General features: G+C 52.5%; 1 protein-coding gene across 1 annotated transcript in view; it reads right to left on the bottom strand.

Annotated features, from left to right (window-relative positions):
- Positions 1-19,664, bottom strand: part of TUFT1 (tuftelin 1) — a 67,253-nt gene that overhangs the window by 3,185 nt on the left and 44,404 nt on the right. Inside the window, 7 exon segments of the mRNA XM_015416048.1 lie at positions 935-1,035; positions 5,107-5,190; positions 9,900-10,005; positions 12,937-13,031; positions 17,005-17,133; positions 18,305-18,421; positions 18,993-19,064. Coding sequence (XP_015271534.1) covers positions 935-1,035; positions 5,107-5,190; positions 9,900-10,005; positions 12,937-13,031; positions 17,005-17,133; positions 18,305-18,421; positions 18,993-19,064 — 704 coding nt within the window.

The following is a 19,664-nucleotide window of genomic DNA, read 5'->3' as shown; positions in this document are numbered from 1 at the left end:
TTTCTCCCAAGATGCTCTGACCCACCCCCACCCCCAAAGTGAAACGGTGGGACGACCCACAGATGGCTGCCTGACAACCATAGCTGGCAGCCAACGTTCCCTCTAAGCTGAGTTAGTGTGAGCCGGCTCACAGTTCTTTAGCCTCCGGCTCACGCATTTTTGTGTCCGCCCAGGAAGGGAGGGCTCCCGAGCAAACTAATTTAGGCAGTCGCAAACAACTCGCTCACGGCTTTAAAGCCGGTAGGTCACAAAGTAGAACTTCTGCTCACAAAGTCCCACAGCTTAAAGGGAACATCGACTGACACACAGGAATGCAGGGAAGAAGAAAACCCTTCTACAGCTGTGTGAAGCCAGGTATAAGAAGAAGAAGAAGGAGAGAAGAGATTGGATTTATACCCCTGCCCTTCACTACCCAAATGACTCTCAGAGCGACTTACAAACTCCTTTCCTTTCCCCTCCCCACAACACACACCCTGTGAGCAGGGTTCCCTCTAAGCTGAGTTACTGTGAGCTAGCTTGCAGTTTTTTGAGCCTCTGGCTCACGCACTTTTGTCTTCGCTCAGGAAGGGATGGCTCCAGAGCAAACTAATTTATGCAGCAGCCAAATCGCTCGCTCACAACTTTAATGCCAGTGGCTCACAAAGTAGAATTTTGGCTCACAAGATCCCACAGCTTAGAGGGAGCATTGCAGTGTCCCCTCTAAGGGAATGCAGGGAAGAACAAAACCCTTCTACAGTTGTGTGAGGCCTGGTATAACGGACGTCTGTGGCGGAGAGCCACACAGACGTCAACCACAGCTTTTCACACGACCACGCGCAAAGCCCCCACTGACAAACACCCGTTAGAAGCGAGTGCACGCCACAGAGCCTGTCCAATCAGAGTGCTGACAAAACCCGACATCCAACACAGCCTCCCTCTTGCCCTCCCAGCTCACCTGCTGAGGCACTCAGATTTGGAGCGGGGCTTGGCGCTGCACCCGTCGCCGTTGGCCTGCTTCTCGATGAGGTGCTCCATGCGGTCGTGCATCTCCAGGTTCTGAAAACGAGACAGAGAGACCCTCTCAGAGACCTCTTGTCGCTCACACCAGGGACGGTCCCTGCCCACGCCAAGCCCAGCCTGCTGCAACAATCCCAACAGCGCCAGCAGGGCACCGACCACGACAACACCGAGCCCGGAAAGGTTCAAGGCCTCAGCCTGGTGGTCGGATGGGGCAAATGTGCAGGAGAACTTCCTGTTTGGCAGGACTTCTTCCGGCTTTTTTTGCACTGTCGTCAGATGAACACACGTGGAGCTGCCTTCTACTGAATCAGACCCTTGGTCCATCAAGGTCAGTATTGTCTACTCAGACTGGCAGCAGCTCTCCAGGGTCTCAGGCGGAGGCCTTTCCCATCACCTCCTGCCTGGTCCTTTCAACTGGAGATGCCGGGGATTGAACCTGGGACCTCCTGCATGCCAAGCAGATGCTCTGCCACTGAGCCACAGCCCCTCCCCAGCCGTGGTTCATCAGGATTGTCTACTCAGACTGGCAGCTGCTCTCCAGGGTCTCGGGCGGAGGTCTTTCCCATCGCCTACTGCCTGGACCTTTTAATGGGAGATGCCGGGGATTGAACCGGGGACCTTCTGCATGCCAAGTGGATGCTCTACCACTGAGCCATGGCCCTAATTCAGACCAGTGGTTTATCAAGGTTTGTGTTCTTGACTGAGACTGGCAGCAGCCCTCCAGGGTCTCAGGCAGAGAAAGGTCCTTTCACATGGAGGTTTACAAGATGATGCATGGGATAGAGCAGGTCGAGAAAGAAGGAATTTTCTCCCTTTTTCACCATACAAGAACTCGTGGGCACTCCATGAAATTGCTGAGCAGTCGGGTTAGAACGGATAAAAGGAAGTCCTTCTTCACCCAAAGAGTCATTAACACATGGAATTCACTGCCACAGGAAGTGGTGGCGGCTACAAGCACGGACGGCTTCAAAAGGGAATTAGATAAGTATATGGAGCAGAGGTCCATCAGTGGCTATGAGCCACAAGGTATAGATAGGGGCTCTGGGGCAAGAGATGCTCTGTCATCTTGGTGCTTGGGGGGGGGGGCAACAGTGGGAGGGCTTCTAATGTCCTGGCCCCACTGGTGGGCCTCCTGATGGCCCCTGGCCTTTTTGGCCCCTGTTTGATACAGAGTGTTGGTCTGGATGGGCCACTGGCCTGATCCAACATTGGCTTCTCTTATGTTCTTATGTTCACAAATGAATTAAATAAGTCAATAAATAATAAAGATCCGACTGTACCCAAACGTCCATGACAGCTGACACACAGAACCAATTTAAAAAACACATGAACAAACTATGACAATGCGGCTGTTGCTGAAATCAGTACCTAGACGCTAGCAAGCCAGTTGCAGGCCGATGCTGAGGGGCCAACACGGAAAAGGCCCTGGGTTGTGCTGAAATCGACAGGAAGGTGTCCGCTGAGGGGAGCAAGGGGTCTTTTAAGATCTGCTCCCCCCTCCAAAAATAAAACACCCCTCTTCGGGCTTTGAAAATTACAGCCAGCATTAAGAGAAGTGCTTTGGATCCACCTGGCTTCCTGTAGCACCAGCATCTGCCACTAGGGGGCAGGCATTCCTAGGATTCTCCTAGGCCTTCCGACATCCTCTTTTCAGCAAGGAGGGATTCACTGCCCTGAGTAGCTATGCATGTCATCCACCTCAGTCTACTTTTACAGGGACCTGTCGACTGCTGTTTACTAAGACAGCCAAAGTGCATTTCCATAGGCAAAGGTGGGAGGAAACTGTTGCCGTTCTGCAGGGAAGATCTGTGCTATCTAAGAACATAAGAACATAAGAGACGCCAATGTTGGATCAGGCCAAAGGCCCCTCCAGTCCAACACTCTGGGTCACACAGTGGCCAGACATACCAGGTGCCCTCAGGAGGTCCAGCAGTGGGGCCAGGACACTAGAAGCCCTCCCACTGTTGACCCCCCCCCCAAGCACCAAGAAGACAGAGCATCACTTGCCCCAGAGCCCCTATCTATACCTTGTGGCTCATAGCCACTGATGGACCTCTGCTCCATATGCTTATCTAATTCCCTTTTGAAGCCGTCCATGCTTGAACTGGACTACTGCAATGCGCTGTACCTGGGGCTACCCTTGGAGAGTATTCGGAAGCCGCAGCGAGTGCTGAATGCTGTGGCTAGACTGCTGGTCAGGGCCAGCTTTTGGGATCATGTGACCCTGAAATTACAGCAATCACGCTGGCTCCTGAGCCCAATTCTAGGTGTTGTTTTTTTAACCTTCAAAGCCCTGCACGGCTCGGGGCACCTGAAGGATCCTCTTCTTCCAGACGTTCCAGCCCAGAGGCCCTCTGGACTGTCCCATCAATCAAAGAAGCTCCTCTGGTGGGCACACACGAGACAGGGCCTTTTGAGGGGCAGCCCCATGATTATGGAACAGCCTGCCCAGGAAGGTGCACCTGCCCCCCCCCCCTCACTTGCAATTCCACGTTGGGCTGTGGAGGGTAACCAAGAATACCCAGAAGATTGGGCCAGAACCAACGGGTTGAAATGAAATCAGAAGAGTTTCCGATTCTATGATTCGAGTCTTTAAGGTGCTCATAGACTCTTGCTCTTTTCTACCTCGGTATCTGAAGAAGTGAGCCATGACTCACGAACGCTCACAACCGGCCACAACATTTTGTTAGCTTTTAAGGTGCAACTGGACTCCTGCTCCAATCCTAGTCTGAATTCAAGCGAGTTCCATTCTGAAAAATCATAGAATCACAGAATGTCAGAGTTGGAAGGGACCTTGCAGGTCATCTAGTCCAACCCCCCCTGCACTCTGCAGGAGCAGAGCTGAAAGATAGCCCTACGTACCTACACCATACCCGGAAGATGGCCGTCTAGCCTCCGCTTGAAAACGTCCAGCGAAGGAGCATCCACCCCCTCCCGAGGCAGACTGTTCCACTGCTCAACCACTCTTACAGTTAAGAAAGTTCCTCCTGATATTTATCCGGTATCGACACCCTTGTAATTTCCACCCGTTAGATCTAGTCTTGCAATCCGGAGTGAAGGAGAATAGATCTGCTACATCTTCTACATGTTAAGGTAAAGGTAAAGGTTCCCTTGCTCGAAAGCCAGTCGAATCTGACTCTAGGGTTGCGGTGCTCATCTCCGCTTCAAAGCCGAAGACCCAGCGCTGTCCGAAGATGTTTCCGTGGTCATGTGGCCAGCATGACTAAACACCAAGGCGCACGGAACGCTGTTACCTTCCCACCAAAGTGGTACCTATTTATCTACTTGCAATTTCTTGCTTTCGAACTGCTAGGTTGGCAGGAGCTAGAACTAGAGACGGGAGCTCACTCCGTCATGCGGCACCGGGTCTCGAACTGCTGAACTACTGACCTTCCACAGCCTGCAGTTCAGCGTCTTAACCACTTGAGCCACCGCAGCTCCTATCTTCTACATGACAGCCATTCAAATACTTGAAGACAGCAATCATGTCCCCTCTAAGCCTTCTCTTTCCCAGGCTAAACAGACCCAACTCTTTCAGCCTTTCCTCGTAAGACTTGGATTCCAACCCTCTCACCATCCTGGTTACCCTCTTCTGGACACGCTCCAGCTTGTCAACATCCTTCCTAAAATGTGGTGCCCAAAACTGGACACAGGCCTCCAGGTGAGGCCTGACCATAGCAGAACAGAGCGGAACGACCACCTCCCGTGATCTGGACACAAGGCTTCTGTGAATGCATCCTAAGATTGCATTAGAGACAGAAAAGGGACAGAAAGAGACAGAAACCTCAACCCCCACGAGTCACCGCTCAACGGCTTGAGGGGCAAATTTCCCTGGCTGTTTTATCTGGGGTTCTATTCTCGGTTTGGGCTGGACAACCATATTCTTTTGTTCCGCCGTTCCGGCTTCTGCTGGTTTCACTGCTTACTCTTATTACGTGTTATAGGGTGGTGAGAGATCAGTATTTGAGACAGCTGTGTTACTGGATTAGTTTCATCAGGGCCCAAAAAAGGGCCGATACCGATTTGCATTTTGCTCTGCCACAGGCTCTGCTAAGAATGATCGGGGCTGAAGAGTGGAATGTATTGTTTTAAAAGCAAGCAAAATACCTCGGCCTCCAGGTAAGCCACCCGCTCTTTGAGCTCTTGAATGATTGCGTCCTTGGACTGAATCACCGTCTTGGAGTTTTGAAGCTGCAGGGGAGACAAAAAAAAAGGCAGTTTGTCAAAACAGCCCACGGGCGAAGTGTCACCGCGAGTAATGACGTGGGTCAGGGAGACGATGTGAACAAATCTCTTCACTGGATAACGTGCTGCTCTCACAGAGGAAACCCTAGGGAGGTAGAAGAGAAATCTGAGGTAATTTCCACGATCCCCCCCCCCCCCCGCCCTCTCCTTCAGTGAGTGACACCCCCCACCTTCCTTTCATGACACAAAAAGATAAAGTTTTATTGTCTCTTCTGTGTAAGGGCTCCGTGCTCAGTGGTTTGGAACGTAAGGCAAGGAATGAAACGACTTATTGGTTATTTGCAGCAAGGGACGGCCGGTCTCTGCTTCAGAACAGTTACCACTCTGCACAATCACAGCTTTTATGGCACTGAATGTAGTGACTGGCCACAGGAATAGACAGATTTAAAAGGGGATTAAGGTAGATTTGTGGAGGATGAGTCTATCAACGGCTACTAGCCATGGCGGCTGAGGGGAACCTCCACATTCAGGGGTGGTCAACCACCGAATCCCAGATCCGGGAGGCAACATCAGGGGAAGGCCTCGGCCTCTCTGCCCTGTTGCTGGCCCTCCGGAGGAACTGGTTGGCCACTGTGTGAGATGGGATGCGGGACTGGATGGACCCTCCCTGGTCTGACCCAGCAGGGCTCCTCTGATGTTCTTCTCAGGTGCAGGCCTCAGCCTCTCTGCCCTGTTCTTGGCCCTCCAGAGGAGGAACTGGTTGAGGCCCCTGTGTGAGACAGGAGGCTGGACTAGATGGACCCTCACTGGTTGGACCCAGCAGGGTTCACCTGAGGTTCTTCTCAGGGGAAGGCCTCGGCCTCTCTGCCCTGTTGTTGGCCCTCCAGAGGAACTGGCTGGCCCCTGTGTGAGATGGGATGCGGGACTGGATGGACCCTCCCTGGTCTGACCCAGCAGGGCTCCTCTGATGTTCTTCTCAGGTGCAGGCCTCAGCCTCTCTGCCCTGTTCTTGGCCCTCCAGAGGAGGAACTGGTTGAGGCCCCTGTGTGAGACAGGAGGCTAGACTAGATGGACCTTCACTGGTCTGATCCAGTGTAACTCTTCTGATGTTCTTAATTGACAGGGTGTTTTCTGTCAGGAGAGTGAGGGGGGATTATTTCACTTGGAACGCCTCCTGAGACCGAAAAATCTCAGCCTATTGTAACAGGACTAGTTTGTCTCTTGGGATACTTCCTTCAATCCCCTCACAAGAAACTAACCTACTATGTCTCTAAGGTAACACAGGTTACCTGCTCTATTCCTGCCTCTATCAGCCCTCTGTACCTATTCTATAGGTGGCAGAGATTTTTCTTCTTCACCCGCGAAGCCTAACTTACCTAACAAATATGCTGCCGGGCACGATTCAAGGTGCTGGTCTTTGACCTTCAAAGTCCCACATGGTTTGGGACCAACATACTCGAAGGGCCACCTACTCCCGTATGAACCTGCCCAGCCATTACAGTCATCTTTGGAGGTCCTGCTTTGGATGCCTCCACCTTTTGAGATCAGTCGGGTAGCAATCCGGGACAGGGCCTGCTCGGCGGTTGCACCAAAGTTCTAGAACTCTCTTCCCCAGGAAGATTTATCAGTCCCCTTCTGTTGCCGTCTTTGTCGCGGGTGAAGACTTTGTTCCGTTCCCACAATGACCCTTTCCTTCCTAAACAATGTCTTTATGCTTTGTATATCTTTTAACTGTTCTGTCTGTATTTCAATGACGTATGTTTGGAAGGGGGGGTTGATTTTAATGGTTTTTACCACGTAATTTTATTGTATATGGTTTGAGTCCCCACTCCTCTACATGCAGCCAGCTGGGTGACCTTGGGTCAGTCACAAGTTCTCTCAGAGAACTTTCCTTCCTAAACAATGTCTTTTGCTTTATGCTCTCAGAGAACCCTTTCCTTCCTAAACAATGTCTTTATGCTTTGTATATCTTTTAACTGTTCTGTCTGTATTTCAATGACATATGTTTGGAAGGGGGGGTTGATTTTAATGGTTTTTACCACGTAATTTTATTGTATATGGTTTGAGTCCCCACTCCTCTACATGCAGCCAGCTGGATGACCTTGGGTCAGTCACAAGTTCTCTCAGAGCTGTTCTCTCGAGAGCAGTCCTCGAAAGAGCTCTCTTGGCCCCGCCTACCTCACAGGGTGTCTGTTGTGGGGAGGGGAAGGGGAAGGTGTTTGTAAGCCGCTCTGAGACTCTGAGTGAAGGGCGGGGTATAAATCCAATCTCTTCTTCTTCTTTTGTAAATAAGCTATTCTATGAGTAGCTTTCCCTGTTTTTGAAGACCTAATTTCCCTTCTCCTAATTCCCCCCTGCCCAGAAGCTCCACGGCCTCTAATTGGCTGATGCCACTTAGTATCTGCCTCCTCACCCAGTAGGGACAGACTGGGTGGGATGCCTGGAGGGCGGAACTAGAAGCCGTCTGTCACAACCCTGCCTCCAAATGGACTGGGAGACGTGAGTTAGAAAGCAGAGAGGCATTAAGAGGCACCGCAGAAAGTCCCCAGAAGACCATCACAGCACACTAGAGACCATCATCCCTTCCCTCCACAGAAACCCCAAATCGACAAGGGGCTCTTGCCAAGAACACTCAACACCCTTCTAGGCTACGATTTCCTGAGTTTTGCGGAGCAGTACACACCTCTTGGGCAGACGGGGCCTTCTCCACATCAGCCCCTATCACTGAGGCAGGTTAATTTCAATTCATTTTTTCACAGGACAACCAGACTGGTCCATTCTCATCAGAGAGTTGCCAAACCCTGAGCAGGGATAAAGCATTACTGATGAACCCTCGCCAAGGGAGAGAGACATTCAGCTAAGCTTGGAAAGGCAGAGGGGCTTTCAGTCCCCTCTTGGAACCCGGTTTTCTTCCATGTGGCTCTCAACTCAGCATCTTTACAGAGGGCTGCCCTGCGGTAACGAAGGCTTAGAAACTTTACTGCATGTCGTATATGATTGCAAGGCATAGAACAGATACCCTCCCATTTTCCAAAACGACTCCTCTCACTTCCAGTCAAAAAACGCAACTCCTGAAGAACTTTCTGGATTATTATCACATGTGGTGGAGGTGTGAGAAGTTGGAAATTTTTTGGAAAACATAAAACAACTAATTGCAGAGATAGTGGGAACAGAACTTACGTTAGACCCAGAAATATTTTTGTTGAACATGTTACCGGAAGGGATAAAATACAATGACAAATGTGTGATTTTATATATCCTTACTGTGGCTAGAATTCTTATAGCCAAAGGGTGGAAATCAGAAAAAAATACCAGGTAGAGAAGAATTAATAACAAAAGTTATAGAAATAAAAGAAATGGATAAAGTAAATATGATTTTGTCAGGAAAGGATGAAAATGTGTTTAAAAAAAGATGGAAGAAAGTAGACGGTTGGGGAAAAAAATGGACAACATTTCTTTGTAAATGTATGTGAAAAACCTAAATAAAATAATTTTTTAAAAAAGAACTTTCTGGATAATAGGCACCCTGAGGCTACACTTAAATTAGCCAAATGTGGTTGGCTTGTCTCAAGAACCAGAAAGTTATTAGTAGCTCAGTCGGGTAAATGTTAGGCATTTAGCCACTCTGTATATTGCAGTGCCCGTCATAATTGCCATGTTTTCATATCTGTATGTTACATTTTATTCTCATATATTTTTATAATTCTTTTATTGGTTCTCCTGTTTAACCTACTTTGGTTTCATCTGTTTTAATGCTGGCTTTTGCCATGAATAAAACCTAAAAATTTAAAAATGACAGAGGGCTGAACTCAAAAGATTCCTTCTGCTAACGGTGGCGCTTTCCTCCAGTGAACATAAGAATGTAAGAGAAGCCAACGTTGGATCAGGCCAACGGCCCATCTAGTCCAACACTCTGTGTCATGCAGTGGCCAAAACCCAGGGGCCATCAGGAGGTCCACCAGTGGGGCCAGAACTCCAGAAGCCCTCCCACTCTTGCCCCCCAAGCACCAAGAAGACAGAGCATCACTTGCCCCAGACAGAGGAACATAAGAGAAGCCATGTTAGATCAGGCCAAGGGCCCATCCAGTCCAACACTCTGTGTCACACAGTGGCCAAAACCCAGGTGCCATCAGGAGGTCCACCAGTGGGGCCAGAACTCCAGAAGACCTCCTACTCTTCCCCCCCCAAGCACCAAGAAGACAGAGCATCACTGCCCCAGACAGAAGAACATAAGAGAAGTCCTGTTGAATCAGGCCAGTGGCTCCTCCAGTCCAACACTCTGTGTCACACAGTGGCCAAAACGCAGGTGCCCTCAGGAGGTCCAGCAGCGGGGCCAGAACTCCAGAAGACCTCCCACTGTTCCCCCCTCAAGCACCAAGAAGACGGAGCATCACTTGTCACCAGCCTGAGAGTTCCTATCTATACTTTGAGGCTAATAGCAAGTGCAACGCAACTCCCCACGGTTAGCAAAATGGAGCCTGCGGACCCAACCCAGTGAAGAGTGGATAACATTGCTATTCTGGAGGCGCTCGGAAAACAGCAAGTGGGGGAGGAAGGAGAGGTGAAGTGCCTCCAAATGCTTCCCATGAGGATGCAACCACAGATGACCAACGGACCAGGGCCTAGCGAGGGAGGGAGCCCTCCGAATCTGGCCTCCTGCCACTCCTCCCAGACCTGGGACCCCGCGGCTCCCCACGGCCCAAAGCGGCACCCACCTGCTCAATCATCTGCCGGACTTTGCGCTGCTGGCTCTTGAGCATGTCGTCCAGGTGGTGGATCTTCTCCCGCAAAGTGGCAACTTCCTTTTCTAGTTAGGATGACCTGGAGGAGGAGGAGGAGGAGGAATAGACCACAAGTTAAAAGAAGAGCAATTAAAAATCTCATCTTGCTATGTAGTTTTGGAAAACTAGAATGATTAAACAGAGGCTATGGTACTCCGGTCACATTAAGACTATAAGAACATAAGAGAAGCCACCTTGGATCAGGCCAACAGCCCATCCAGTCCAAAACTGTGTGTCGTCGGAGGAAGATCTTAAAGAAAACAGCCGTTATCCTCAGTTTCTCCATCTGTAAAATGGGAACAGCTGCTGTCTGGACCACAAGCTGCTGCTGGTGGATTAGCCGGGAAGACGGAGGGGGGTGAATCTATCCCCTAAGATGGTGCAGGGCACACTTCTTCATTCCGCTCCAATCAAAAAGACCGAGTCGAGTCTCACGGACCCGTTCCTCGAAGGTCTGCGCTTTCTGTCAGCGTCAGCAGGCTCTCTCCAAAGGAAAAAGCCGACAGGAGCGGAACAAGACCCGTGGCTTTCCCTTTTCCCAGGGAAAGGAGGGGCGAGCTTTCATTAAAGGCGATTTTACAATTCACTTCCTCAAACAGTCACCTATGCAGGCTTCTGGAAGCGCAGACGTTTCGCTTCGCGAGCAAGATTCGATCCATCGGCACTTGAAAGGCCAGCGTGATTCCAATACATCTGACGAAGGGCGTCTGTCTCGTGAAAGCCCACGCCCAGCTCGTTGGCCTCTGACGTTGTGACTGGACTCGAATCCGGCTCTTCTGACGCAGACCAGCACGGCTGTCCACCCAAAACGACGTCCATTTTAAGAGGCACTCTTTTCTCAAAGATCGGTTGAAAGACAGATTGACTGATTTATCCACTTCAGTTTATTTATTCACTTCACAGCCAGTCTGGTGTCGTGGTTAGGAGCGCGGACTCCAATCTGGGAGAACCGGGTTTGATTCCCCCACTCCTCCACATGCAGCCAGCTGGTGTGACCTTGGGCCAGTCACAAGTTCTCTCAGAGCTGTTCGCTCGGGAGCAGTTCTCAAGAGAGCTCTCTCAGCCCCACCGACCTCACAGGGTGTCTGTTGTGGAGAGGGGGAAGGGAAAGGAGTTTGTAAGCCGCTTTGAGGCTCCGAGTGAAGGGTGGGGCATCAATCCGTCTCACACAGTGGCCAGCCAGTTCCGCTGAAGGGCCAAAAACAGAACAGAGCGGCCGATGCCTTCCCCTGAGAAGAACATTGGAGGAGGAGGAGGAGAGGAGATTGGATTTACACCACAGCCTTCCCTCAGAGTCTCAGAGCACCTTACAAACTCCTTTCCTTTCCCCTCCCCACGACAGACACCCTGTGAGGTAGGCAGGGCTGAGAGAGCTCTTTCCAGAACTTTCCTTGAGAGAACAGCTCTGACAGAACGATGGCTTGCCCGAGGTCATCCAGCAGCTGCAAGTGGAGGAGTGGGGAACCAAACCCAGTTCTCCCAGATTAGCGTCTGCCCACTTAACCATTTTGCCAAACTGGCTCTCCTTCTGGGTCAGACCTGTGAGGGTCCATCAGCATCCCGTCTCACACAGTGGCCAACCAGTTCCTCTGGAGGGCAAACAACAGGGCAGAGAGGCCGAGGCCTTCCCCTGAGAAGAACCTCAGAAGAGCCCTGCTGGATCAGACCAGGGAGGGGCCATCTAGTCCAGCCTCCCACCTCACACAGGGGTCAGCCAGTTCCTCTGGAGGGCCAGTAACAGTGCAGAGAAGCCGAGGCCTCGGGTCCCTCTAGTCCAGCATCCCGTCTCACACAGCAGCCAACCAGTTCCTCTGGAGGGCAAACAACAGGGCAGAGAGGCCGAGGCCTTCCCCTGAGAAGAACCTTAGAAGAGCCCTGCTGGGTCAGACCAGGGAGGGTCCATCTAGTCCAGCCTCCCGTCTCACCCAGTGGCCAACCAGTTCCTCCGGAGGGCCAGCAACAGGGCACAGAGGCCGAGGCCTTCTCCTGAGAAGAACCTCAGAAGAGCCCTGCTGGATCAGACCAGGGAGGGGCCATCTAGTCCAGCCTCCCACCTCACACAGGGGTCAGCCAGTTCCTCTGGAGGGCCAGTAACAGTGCAGAGAAGCCGAGGCCTCGGGTCCCTCTAGTCCAGCATCCCGTCTCACACAGCAGCCAACCAGTTCCTCTGGAGGGCAAACAACAGGGCAGAGAGGCCGAGGCCTTCCCCTGAGAAGAACCTTAGAAGAGCCCTGCTGGGTCAGACCAGGGAGGGTCCATCTAGTCCAGCCTCCCGTCTCACCCAGTGGCCAACCAGTTCCTCCGGAGGGCCAGCAACAGGGCACAGAGGCCGAGGCCTTCTCCTGAGAAGAACCTCAGAAGAGCCCTGCTGGATCAGACCAGGGAGGGGCCATCTAGTCCAGCCTCCCACCTCACACAGGGGTCAGCCAGTTCCTCTGGAGGGCCAGTAACAGTGCAGAGAAGCCGAGGCCTCGGGTCCCTCTAGTCCAGCATCCCGTCTCACACAGCAGCCAACCAGTTCCTCTGGAGGGCAAACAACAGGGCAGAGAGGCCGAGGCCTTCCCCTGAGAAGAATATCAGAAGAGCCCTGCTGGGTCAGACCAGTGAGGGTCCATCTAGTCCAGCCTCCCGTCTCACCCAGTGGCCAACCAGTTCCTCCGGAGGGCCAGCAACAGGGCACAGAGGCCGAGGCCTTCCCCTGATGTTGCCTCCTGGCTCTGGGATTTGGAGGTTTAGTGCCTCGGAATGTGGAGGTTCCCCCTCAGCCACCATGACTAGCAGCCACTGACAGACGTCTCCTCCACGAATCTTTCTAATCCCCTTTTCAAGCTGACTGGGAGCCCCCCCTCCACGAGAGCGTCACCCAGGGCAGCAGGGATCCCAGAATCAGCTCAACGCCCAAGGCCCGGCAGGCATCTTCCTCCGGAGTGCCACGCCCAAAGCTTAGCCGTCCCCTGGCAGCACGCCTCACCTTTCCTGCTCAGCCAGTTGGTCGTTCCGCAGCTTCCGCAGCTCCTCCAGCTCCGATTCGCCGTCTTTCATCTTCTGCAGGAGGCTCCGGTGCTCCTGCGGGGGAGAGGAGGGGGGGAGAGGAAGTCAGGAGAGCTGTCGGGGCCTGCGGGAGGCGGACAAGGGACAGGGGAGACGCCCGAAGGGAGGCTTCCGAAGCCGGCCCGTCTCCGCCGGCGGAAGGCCAGAAAAGCCACAGGGCTAGACCGTTGGCCTCTCCCGCTCCGGACGCTGAGGGCCCAAGCCGAATGAGGACCACAAACAGCCCCAGCTTGTGTCCACGTGGAGCTGGAGTCACTTCCCGTCCTGACTCCTGACCAGTCTTCCCTCTAAGCTGAGTGAGTGTGAGCCAGCTCACAGTTTTTTAGCCTCCGGCTCACACATTTTTGTCTTCGCTCAGGAAGGAGGGCTCCAGAGCACTGTTCCCTCTAAGCTGAGTGAGTGTGAGCCAGCTCACAGTTTTTTAGCCTCTGGCTCACCCATTTTTGTCTCAGCTCAGGAAGGAGGCCTCCAGAGCAGTGTTCCCTCTAAGCCGAGTTAGTGTGAGCTAGCTCACAGTTTTCTAGCCTCCGGCTCACACATTTTTGTCTTCGCTCAGGAAGGAGGGTTCCAGAGCAGTATTCCCTTTAAGCTGAGCTAGTGTGAGCCAGCTCACAGTTTTTTAGCCTCCGGCTCACACATTTTTGTCTCCGCTCAGGAAGGAGGGCTCCAGAGCAGTGTTCCCTCTAAGCTGAGTGAGTGTGAGCCAGCTCACAGTTTTTTAGCCTCCGGCTCACCCATTTTTGTCTCCGCTCAGGAAGGAGGGTTCCAGAGCAGTATTCCCTCTAAGCTGAGTTAGTGTGAGCTAGCTCACTGTTTTTAGCCTCCGGCTCACACATTTTTGTCTTACTTCAGGAAGGATGATTCCAGAGCAAACTAAGTTATTCAGTAGCCAATTCACCTGCTCACAACTTTAATGCCGGTAGCTCACAAAGTAGAATTTTTGCTCACAGGACTCCACAGCTTAGAGGGAACATTGCTCCCGGCCGTCCGAGCACTCCTGAGCGGTCCCCCTCGCAGCCAACGAGTTAGATCAGGGGTCCCCAACGTGGCAACCAAGGGCCCAAGGCCACCACCCACTGACGCCTTTCCCAGTGCCCCGCCAAGTGTTTCTTTTTTAAAGCGGGCATGGTCACACGGGGCTTTTGTCCGGCAAGGGTCCTGATTGGCCATGCAGCTTTTGAAAAACATGGTTCTGGCCAGGGCTTTTTTTGTAGAAAAAGCCCAGCAGGAACTCATTAGCATAATAGGCCACACCCAACAGCAGAACTCATTAGCATATTAGGCCACACCCATGACAGCACAGCTCATTAGCCTATTAGGCCACACCCCTGTGTTACCAGAAGTGTGGTCATCCAGCCACACCCACCTTTTGCTTCTTATTCTGTTGACCTTGTTTGTTGTCAAAACCCAGGGCCTTTTTTTGGAGCAGGAACTCCTTTGCATGTTAGGCCAACCCCCCAAATGTAGCCAATCCTAATGATTTCCCGCTGTTGGGTGTGGCCTATTATGCTAATGAGTTCCTGCTGGGCGTGGCCAACTTGGGAGCCAGCCGGAACTCCGTTCCTGTGCGTTCCTGCCCCAAAATAGCCCTGGTTCTGGCAGCCGCCACCGCCGCAGCACATGGATCTTCACACTGTGTGACTGAAGGTAAACCGCGTAAAGGAAGGAACAGAATGAGACGCTGAACAAGGCAAAAAGCCGGTGTGGCCTTGTAATGTTACCAGCTTTGTAATGTTAAAGAAGAAGAGAAGATGAAGAAGAGATTGGATTTATACCCCACCCTTCACTACTAGAAGGAGTCTCAGAGCGGATCACAAACTCCTTTCCCTTCCCCTCCCCACAGGGTTGAGAGAGCTCTGACAGAAACTGCTCTTTCTCAAGACCAGCTCTTATCAGAATTTCGGCTTGCCCAAGGTCATCCAGCCAGGTGCAAGTGGAGGAGTGGGGGATCAAACCCGGTTCTCCCAGATTAGAAGAAGAAGAGATTGGATCTATACCCCGCCCTTCACTACCCAAAGGAGTCTCAGAGCGGCTTACAAACTCCTTTCCCTTCCCCTCCCCACAACAGACACCCTGTGAGGTGGGTGGGGCTGAGAGAGCTCGGACAGAAACTGCTCTTTTTCAAGGACAGCTCTTATCAGAACTACGGCTTGTCCAAGGTCATCCAGCCAGGTGCAAGTGGAGGAGAGGGGAATCAAACCCGGTTCTCCCAGATTAGAGTCCGCGCACTTCACCACGACACCAAGCTGGCTCTGATCCATCTAAAACCCATGACTGGTTGCCTGTCTGAAGATTTATGCTCTATTGAGAATCATATCGAATTCTAACCGTTTGGAAACACAGAAAACACTGCAAAGGCATTTGTATAAAAACATCCGTGAAGAAGACACTCAAAACGAAGCGAATACCCGGAATTTCTGTTGTATATTCATTCACAGTTTTGTTATTGTACATTTACTCTGTTTTGTTATTCTTTGCATACTGTAATCTGCGTTTACGGATTACTTAAATCATTTCATCGCGTAAGAGGTTTTTGCCTCGTTTAGCGTCGCATTCCACAGCTTTTCCTTTATTTACGAGCTTTGCAGGGAAGTCCTCTCTCTTTTGAAGGTAAACTGTGGCAGCCATTTTGTGACTGGCTCCACCTCCTCCGGCAGCCATTTCCTGACAACCGTTTTGCAGCTGGACCCACCATGTCTTGCCAGAATTCCAAAAGAGCCTGTGGGAAGAAAAAGGGGCAGGAACCCCGGGTTTACACCACCGGGTTCTGTCTTTCCACCCGGGCCACTGTTTGTTTGGATGATCCTTCGTGTTGTGTTCTTTTTTAGGGGGGGAGGGTTTTGTTTTGGTATTTTTCATATGTACGTGTGTGCCTTAAATAGGATATTATAGCTTTGGGGAAAAGTGCAGAAAAGGGCAACTCGAATGATAAAAGGGTTGGAACACTTTCCCTATGAGGAAAGGTTAAAGCGCTTAGGGCTCTTTAGCTTGGAGAAACGACGACTGAGGGGTGACATGATTGAGGTTTATAAGATTATGCATGGGAAAGAGCAGGTAGAGAAAGAGGTCCTTTTCTCCCTTTCTCACAATACAAGAACTCGTGGGCACGCCATGAAATTGCTGAGCGGTCGGGTTAGAACGGATAAAAGGAAGTACTTCTTCACCCAAAGAGTGATTAACACTTGGAATTCACTGCCACAGGAAGTGGTGGCGGCTACAAGCACGGACGGCTTCAAAAGGGAATTGGATAAGCATATGGAGCAGAGGTCCATCAGTGGCTATTAGCCACAAGGTAAAGATAGGGGCTCTGGGGCAAGTGATGCTCTGTCATCTTGGTGCTTGGTGGGGTCAACAGTGGGAGGGCTTCTAATGTCCTGGCCCCACTGGTGGACCTCCGGATGGCACTGGTATTTCTGGCCACTGTGTGACCCAGAGTGTTGGACTGGATGGGCCTTTGGCCTGATCCAACATTTGCATCTCTTATGTTCTTATGTCTCCGTGTGTGTGACCCCGAAGGTCACGACGACCTCTGGAAACTGACCCCCACTGGGGGCCTAGAGGATATTCAGAGAGGTGGCTGAGTAAAGCCTGCCCCCGCCTCCCGCCTCTGGCATTCCCTGGAGGTCTCCCATCCAAGTACTTGCCAGGGTCGGCCCTGCTTAGCTTCTGAGACCTGACAAGATCGGGCTGGCCTGGCCGATCCAAGTCAGGGCTCTTCTTTGCTGTTTTTTTAATCGCTCTGAGTTCACCGGTAAGATTCTCCCTCGCAGCTCGTACCGCTGTTTTAATTAGCAATTCGGCCCCGGCAACTGAGCTCCAACCAGAGGGTCGGGATTTTGAGACGGTCCCCCTGGGCCGGCGCACCTCGCAGCAGGCAGGGGAAGAAAGTGGGGGGGAACCCCCGGGGAGCCCCCCATTTTCCAACCGAGTTTTGGAACTCAATGCCGGCTCTTTGCCGTTCGGCGCATCGCCGCGGAAACGGCAGTACCTTCTCCATCCCCGAGAGAAGCCGCTGCACTTCCTCCAGCTTCAGGTCTTTCTCGGCCAGATCCAGTTCCGCCTGCCGGAGAGCCGTGCCTGACTGCTCCGCTTCCCTCCGGTAATGGGAGATAGAAGTCTGCAATGCAAGACGAAAAAACCCCTCTGAAGTGGAGTGTGGGACTTGCCCACGGAGAGGCAGACACCTTTGTGGCAAGCACACCCTTCCCCTCTGAGGAAAGACGGAAGAAGAAGAAGAGATTGGATTTATACCCCGCCCTTCACTACCCAAAGGAGTCTCAGAGGGGCTTACAAACTCCTTCCCCTTCCCCTTCCCCTCCCCACAACAGACACCCTTGTGAGGTCGGTGGGGCTGAGAGAGCTCTCGACAGAAACTGCTCTTTTTCAAGAACAGCTCTTATCAGAACTACGGCTTGCCCAAGGTCATCCAGCAGGTGCAAGTGGAGGAGTGGGGAATCAAACCCGGTTCTCCCAGATTAGAGTCCGCACACTTAACCACGACACCAAACTGGTGTAGTGGTTAAGAGCCTGGAACCTTTCAGTTGAGAAAAGAGACAGCTACGGAGGAACATGGAAGAGGTTTACAAAACTATGCATAGGGTGGAAAGAGTTGACAGAGAGGCATTCTTCTCCCTCCCCCTAAATACTAGAACTTGAGGGCATCCAGTGAAGACAAAAAAGAAGAGATTGGATTTATACCCCACCCTTCACTACCCAAAGGAATCTCAGAGTGGCTTACAAACTCCTTTCCCTCCCCACAACAGACACCCTGTGAGGTAGGTGGGGCTGAGAGAGCTCTTGACAGAAACTGCTCTTTTTCAAGGACAGTTCTGAGAGAACTGTGGCTAGCCCAAGGTCATCCAGCAGGTGCAAGTGGAGGAGTGGGGAATCAAACCTGGTTCTCCCAGATTAGTCTGTGCACTTAAAAACGACACCAAACTGGTGAGAAGGAGGAGGAGGAAGAAGAAGAGAAGAGGAGATTGGATTTATACCCCACCCTTCACTACCCAAAGGAATCTCAGAGTGGCTTACAAACTCCTTTCCCTCCCCACAACAGACACCCTGTGAGGTAGGTGGGGCTGAGAGAGCTCTGACAGGAACTGCTCTTTTTCAAGGACAGCTCTGGCAGAACTACGGCTTGCCCAAGGTCGTCCAGCAGCTGCAAGTGGAGGAGTGGGGAATCAAACCCGGTTCTCCCAGATCAGAGTCCGGGCACTTAACCACAACACCAAACAGTCCCACGGGGGCCCCAGGCCACCGCCGCCCCCTCCAGAGCCCCGCGTGCTCACCTCGTAAGCGGCCCGATCCGACTGGTGCCGCTTCTCTGCCTCTTGCAGCTTGGAGAAAAGCCTCTTGGTCGTCTCGCGCATGATCCGGATGTCTTCTCCGGGGTAGGACGGCTCCTCCTAACGGGAGGCGGGAGAGAGATGTGATAGGCCGTCCTTGGCTATTATCGGGAGCTAGGCAGAGCATGCGCACCCCCTCCCATCCTGCAGGAACTCCCCCTGGCTGCCCAGCAGTTAGCGGGCTCAATTTAAGAAGGAGAGAGAAGAAACTGGATTTATACCCCGCCCTTCACTTGGGGGTCTCGGTGTGGCTTACAGTCTCCTTTCCCTTCCCCTCCCCACAACAGATGCCCTGTGAGGCGGGTGGGGCCGAGAGAGCTCTCTCGAGGACTGCCCTTGAGAGAACTTGTGACTGACCCAAGGTCACACCAGCAAGCTGCAAGTGGAGGAAGTGGGGAACCAAGCCCCGTTCTCCCAGATTAGAGTCTGTCGCTCTTAAACACGACACGAAACCGGCTCTCAAGGTATTGCCTATCGCACACAAAGCCCTTCATGGCCTTGGGCTGTCACGTCCATGAGACTGCGTCTCCCACTATGCGCTGCCACGAGAGATCGGAGTCCGCGCATTTAACCACTACACCAAACAGAACGGCGGACTATAAACGACACGAACAAATATTCCTCTGCGTACCTCACTCGCCGACAGGCTTCGATACGAAGTAGTTCTGTACGGACGGATCCCATTCTGTTTTTCTGAAGTCAGCTGCATGGGGGGGGGGGGGGGGGGGGGGGGGGGGGGGGGGGGGGGGAGAGAGAGAGAGAGAGAGAGAGAGAGAGAGAAAGCCTTCAGGATTCCAAGAGGCGGTGACACACCGGCTTTCGTTCTGACAGCAGCTGGACAAGATCCAGTCCACATCTGGGCGCACAGCTTCAATCCACCCATATTTATCCATCCCTTTGTCTAGCAGTGCGTCCCCGGGACACAAGGGGGGGCGGGCGGGCGAGCTGGATGCATGCCTCCACACCTGCAGCTCCATCACAGAAAAGCACGTTAAGAACATCAGAAGAGCCCTCCTAGATCAGACCGAGGCCTTCCCCTTGTAGTCCAGCCTCCTGTCTCACACAGGGGCCTCAACCAGTTCCTCTGGAGGGCCAGCAACAGGGCAGAGAGGCCAAGGCCTTCCCCTGAGAAGAACCTCAGAAGAGCCCTGCTGGGTCAGACCAGTGAGGGTCCATCCAGTCCAGCCTCCTGTCTCACATGGTGGCCTCAACCAGTTCCTCTGGAGGGCCAGCAACAGGGCAGAAAGGCCGAGGCCTTCCCCTGAGAAGAACCTCAGAAGAGCCCTGCTGGGTCAGACCAGTG

This window comes from Gekko japonicus, unplaced genomic scaffold (assembly GCF_001447785.1).
Source record: "Gekko japonicus isolate JY-2015 unplaced genomic scaffold, Gekko_japonicus_V1.1 scaffold226, whole genome shotgun sequence".
NCBI classification, from domain to species: Eukaryota; Metazoa; Chordata; class Lepidosauria; order Squamata; family Gekkonidae; genus Gekko; species Gekko japonicus.
This window is presented reverse-complemented; position numbering and strand designations above follow the sequence as displayed.